This window comes from Palaemon carinicauda, chromosome 35 (assembly GCF_036898095.1).
Source record: "Palaemon carinicauda isolate YSFRI2023 chromosome 35, ASM3689809v2, whole genome shotgun sequence".
Classification (NCBI taxonomy): domain Eukaryota; kingdom Metazoa; phylum Arthropoda; class Malacostraca; order Decapoda; family Palaemonidae; genus Palaemon; species Palaemon carinicauda.
The window spans coordinates 72,235,972-72,241,971 of record NC_090759.1 but is presented as its reverse complement, the minus strand read 5'-3'; the positions used below and the strand labels follow the sequence as shown (position 1 = coordinate 72,241,971).

General features: G+C 35.2%; 1 protein-coding gene across 2 annotated transcripts in view; it reads right to left on the bottom strand.

The window, feature by feature from the left end:
- Positions 1-636: 636 nt before the first annotated feature.
- Positions 637-6,000, bottom strand: part of LOC137627869 (adenylate cyclase type 2-like) — a 139,099-nt gene continuing 133,735 nt past the window's right edge. Inside the window, exon 15 of one of the 2 annotated variants that reach the window (XM_068359302.1) lies at positions 637-4,087. In XM_068359302.1, the coding sequence (XP_068215403.1) occupies positions 2,633-4,087 (1,455 nt within the window). In that variant the 3' untranslated portion in view covers positions 637-2,632. The remainder of the gene's footprint in view (positions 4,088-6,000) is intronic. The other variant, XM_068359303.1, reaches the window with a different exon arrangement.

Here is a 6,000-nt window from a genome sequence, read left to right as displayed (position 1 = left end):
CCGTGAGGAAGACAGACTTACAAGGCAGAGTAATCGTCTAAGTCGACTTCCTTACCAGGTACCTATTTATTTTGGTTTTGTTATATTGATAACTGTCAAAATGAAAAAACTCTTAGCTTATACGCTGTAAACATATTTAACTCTGGTCTCTACCCACCTCCTTGGGTGTGAATCAGCTATTATATATTCACCGGCTAAGTTAAATATTTAAAAATGATATTTTAATTATAAAATAAATTTTTGAATATACTTACCCGGTGAATATATAAATCAAACGACCCTCCCTTCCTCCCCAATAGATACGCAGCGGGACGAGAAGAATTGAAGGTTTTGTTTACATTCGAGAGTGGTATCTGGCCGACAGTTGGCGCTGGTGGGCACACCCGCAACCTGCATAGCGATCGCTCTCGAGTTTTTTAAGTATGTTGTCTGTCGAGCCGCAGAGTTGCAGCTATTATATATTCACCGGGTAAGTATATTCAAAAATTTATTTTATAATTAAAATATCATTTTTCACATGAAGTTGCTTTTGTAAACATAATAGGATAATAGTATAAGAAAATTGTGTTTATTCATCGGTATGCCTTTTTTCTCCCGCATTGCACGAACCTCTTACATAAATACAAAGTTCTAATTTAGTGTTCTATAGAACCATTCAACCTTCCATAGTTGGGTTCTGAATTTTTGTATTATCAAGGGGTAAAGTGAAACTAGTTTGATAAAGAAAATACAAGGAAACATTTATTAATTATTATGGAAATAAAATTCATGCAATTGGCATAAGTGCAATAAACCTCACAATATTTCAAGTTAAAAGGTTTCTTCCAAATTAAAAAATAAATGGGTATTTATTTACTGCATAATACATATATACTGTATGTATGTATTTATGTATGTACAATGTACTGCACTGTATTCCAAAATGAATTGTTTTGGCACATCGTGATATCAACAAAAGTTTAACAATTTTACATTTCAACAAAGAATTAAAATTACAACAAGGCTTTACGAAATAACACTATTTAGAGAGGAATACAGCTCTTGTAATGAGACCACCCATTTTTATGTAACCTTCTCTAAATAAATTTTGATGCTTAAAGCATCGGAATATGTAAAATTCTATAGCCATTAACAATATTTTAGGGACACTAATTGTCAAAATTTTACTAATGGGGGATAATCAAACTGCAAGGAGAAATATCTACTCCTAAGAGAAATATACATTGTCACACCATACTGTTAAGACTAAAACTAAAATCTGGAATTAATAACAAAGTTCAAAGTATACTATTAACATGTACAGTACCAGTTAAATTTTTAATAATTTGTCAGAAGCACATTCATTAGTTATACATTTCTTCCAAAAGTATTGTACCCTGACACTTTCCTTGTTCATTACTATACGTAAGAAAAGGAAAATCTTTGAAAATAATTTTGGGGGTTAAGTTGTGTCTACGGTATCTAGGTGAATCCCTAAAACAAACATTTACAGTTTTAAAAATAGTATTATATAGTAGAAAATACTGTTTATTAAAAGGATACAGTATTACTGTCCTTTAGCAGTGTGTTTTAAAAGCTGCTTTATTTCCTTTTATAGTCTTGTACCCTGCAAAATTGATATACGTACAGTACTGCAATTCACATCACAATAACAAAATACACTAGATTCAATGTTTGTTCATTACACCCTACGCATACACTCTCGCAATCATACTAATACATTATGTATATATATACATGCATATAAATTGCATGTAAACTGTATATACTTACATATGTATAGACAAGATTCAACAATTAATTCTCAAAATAAGTTTAAATGCCATTCATAATAAAGAATATATAAAACTAAAATCAATACATAAATGTAAAGAATATTTTCTCAAAATTAATAACCTTAACTATACAGTACACGAACTTATCTGATCTATTCATAGTTTCTAAACTCCTGTTAAAAAGCTACACAATATTTAAGGATGAAATGTTTCAAAAATGTTACTTTAATGAATTGATGAAACAGTATAAAATTACATATGCCAAAATATAATTCTTCAAAAATACATTTCTAAACGTAATTCTTTTTTTTTTTCAAAATGTGCACTCAACTACTATTGATGGGGCACACTTTACTGGACCACTCTTTTTCACATTTTGTAGACATCTTTATGCTCTCAAAAAAATGCACTGGGAGACATGTCAGTGTTTTATTATCATTGAAGGTAATGATTCTTAGTAACAAAGTGTAGTGCATTGCATAAAACAATTAGTCATGAGATTCCATTTTATTTTTGGAGATAACAAGAGAACTTGATATGTTAATATGTTACCAGTGAATAAAACAACCTTAATAAAGGATTTCACATAGAATTATGACAATTTAAGAACATGCAGAATGCCATTAGTATGATGCATACATTCATTAATGAATACTAGTATACAGAAATGGGAAGTATATTTTTCGTTGCTAGCCCCATTCACTTAAAAGCAAGTATGCCCACAACTCTGTTGGCAGTGAAGCTTGTCTGAGCATGACCCTGCTCTCTCGTATCCACGGGGCGCATAACGTATTTATCATCGGGGTGTCTGCACGTACACAAAATATCACTCGACTCGCAAAATCACTTCATGCTAATCAAACAAAGACTTGGTTCTTTTTACCAATAAGACCACTGTTGGTGAATGCATTTGATTTCATCCCCACAATAGAATTCGTAAAAGGTTGTTCTTGATTTTTGTCAGTCTTAAGCTGAGCAATAGAATCTGTTATATCATCTGTTACAGTGATTGCACTTTCAGCTCCATTTACATAATTTATCATTGATATTCTCCTGTGATCTTCTTTCTTCTTGGGATGTTCAGATGTAGAGTAAGCGTCAACAGATCTAACTCTTGACAACCTCGCTAAGGGTGATCTCCCATTAGGGGAAAATACAGAGTACTTATCCTTAACCTCAACTATACTTGGAGTTCTAAGCTCACTATGTTCCTTTTGGGATGATAAAAATTCTATTTTTTTATTTTCAGACACTGAATTTACACCTAATGCACTGTCAACATTATTATAAATGTTTGTTTTCTCATTTTCAATTGAGACATGACTGTTTGTGCATTCAGAACTTGTGGACGATTCCTCAATCAAATTACAGCCTGAATCACTGAATTCTCTAGTATCTAAAAGCACATACGATTTGATAACACTGTCAGACTTTGATTCGTTGGTTTCTTGACTAAAGTTTGTTACACCAATGGGTTTTTTATGAGGTAATTCCCCATTCTCATGATTCATTTCATAAGTTTTGATAGAACTGGTATGGGATAACTTATGTAAAGGTCCTTTGGCTTTATTTGAGATATCACTTGACTCGACACCACCTGAATGACACGATGGTTTACTAGAATCAGCGCCAACAGAAGGGTGGTTCAATGAAGTAATCGTCGGATCTACATTACTACAGGAATCAATAGTTGCATTCCTTGTTAACCGAGACTTTCTCTGGGAGGCATTTGTAGTGACTTGAGGTGGTGCTCTACTCAGGCTATCTTCAACAGGATTTGAATTGTCTGGTAAACTTTGTCTTCTCAAGTCTGCCATAGCTTTTGGTTTACTGTCTACAGACTGATTAATAAGATTAGTACCTTGGTCTGATTCTATGTCAGCTTTACTTGAAGCAGCACTGTATAGATTACCAACTTCAGTTAACAAAGTTTTGGAAGTTGGAGGCATATCTTTCATAGTTACACAAACTTTCTGCGGAGAGTTGCAATTTTTATCCTTTTTAACATCATTATCAGCCTGTGGTGAGGATTTTGGAGAGCTTTCCATCACATTCTCATAACAGTTTGAAACTTTTTCACGAGGAATAATTGAAATTTTTCCATAACTTGTTTCTTCAAAGCTGTTCCCTAGTGAAGGTTTCCGGTAACTTGCCATCAGAGAGGTTGATGAGGAAAATGCGCCTTCGTTAGATTTTGTATTAAGCTTTGAAACGTAAGTGACAAGAGTTCCTTTTCCTTTGATGTGCCTTGGTCCTCTACATTCACATGGAAGACCTGCACTTTGCAAAATAGCTGCTGTTTCTTCTGTTACCTGTAAGTAAATTAGAATTAATGTTTATTTTTAATGATGATTATTGATGTCAGGTATGCACAAGATAAAAATAGTCTTTATTTTCCATAAAAAAAGGTTGTATGTCAATGTGCACAAATTGTTAAAAATTGCTGGTTTGCATATCAACATTTTTACTTTTTTTTTATATAATTTCAGACAAACATACAAAATTTCAGGTAGCTTTTGTCAACGCTTTTGCTCAGTAGGGTTTTTGCTCTTGATAAATGAAATAAACAGACATTTTGAAATATGCATGAATACTGTACGGTATTGTAAATAAGAAATTTTAATTGTTTCTATTCAAATATAAACACACAGCTTGTTAAGAATACTGTCTTCATAAAGCTGTAATGATCACTGAATTAGCAAGGTAGTGAGTAATGACAGGGTGGATAAGGAGGATTCAGTCACCACCTGACTTGAATGAGAGTTGAGCCACTTGTCATACATTGCACAACGAATGGTTGTTTCTCCTGGTCTTTAACTTCCCTTTACAATTCAATGTTGGATCTTTGGCTCTATGCTTAGATTTTTTGGGGGGTTAGGTTTTATTCTTTATCCATTGGATCAGAATGTAAGGCTTCTGTCATGAGAAAGTATCCTGGTAAAAAAGGGTAAGGCATGTGGCCGATATATGTCAGATGTGTTCTTTGATTCTCACTACCTTTGCCATGGTTGCGAGCAGAATTTCCATTATCTTGAGTGTAAGCCTTGGCCTCCTTTCCAATCTAAGTCCTTTAGAAGTTGGTAGAATTAGGCCAAAAGCATTTGCCTGTATTCAGAGGGGGTTACAGTACTCTCTTTTTATACTGAAGAACCTTTTTGGTTCTTTTCTTTCTCCCTATCAAAATTATTCTGGGTTTTCTTCTTTACACTCTGTTCTTGGAGAGTAAAGCTGGACTCACAGTATGCTTTTTTTTCGCCAGCAGCGAGCCGTTGCTGCCCAAAAAGTTAAACACGAGAATTTGTTGCTCGAGATTTTGACTTCCCGACTAAGACAAGAAGCAGCGAGCACAAACCGCATGCATGACTTTGGATGTAAACTAACAAGATGGCTGCTGCAAGTAGGACGTGCTCTTGCTTGGTAATCTGGAGTCCAACAAGCCTCGAGAGATAATAAAAGTTTGCGTTAATCATCCTGTGATAGTTGTAGAATTTTTCAATTCACGTAGTAATCCAAGAATACATATTACTACAACAGTTAAAAAATTTCTGAGTGCTATGATGATGTCAGCTGGTTGGTTTTGTAAACACTTTTTCCTATATGCTTCTCAAACCGCAAGATCGTAGTGCAACGCTACAAGACTTTCACTTGCTAGCATCGGCTCGAGGTTGGCGAAAACCTCGAACAAGAAATGACTAGCGTGATTCTCGCACTCATATAAAGGTTAGGAAGCAGGTGATCAAGACCTTAGCTCAGAGCATAGTTTGATTTGCCCGGAGATTTTCTATCCCCTAGTGAAGCATTCACACCTGTGAGGCTCCATGACACCACCTGTTGATTTGCTTGGTCAGTATCTACAGAAGATTTATGTCTAATGAGCCTATGACCCCCTTTGGACATTGCAGGTACTGTACAACTTCCAATGAGTGGAATTTAGGAGGCTCTGCCTTTGCCTCCCCCCCTTGACAGTGACACTTGCAGTGCCTCTGTCAGTGTAGTTCCTCTAGTAAGTGTACTTAGTGCTTCCCCTGTGCATATTACTGTACATCATTGTTGTGGTTCTGGGTGGGGAAGCTCTTGCAACTTCTTTCTTCGAACTACTATCCTCCTATGATCATCAGACCTTGTCGCTTCTAGGGTTAGTCATGGAGAGGACTTCCATTGACAAGGGGGTAAAGAAGCAAACTCGCTCCTCTACCAACCCGCTGTTCTGTTCTTCAGATGCTTC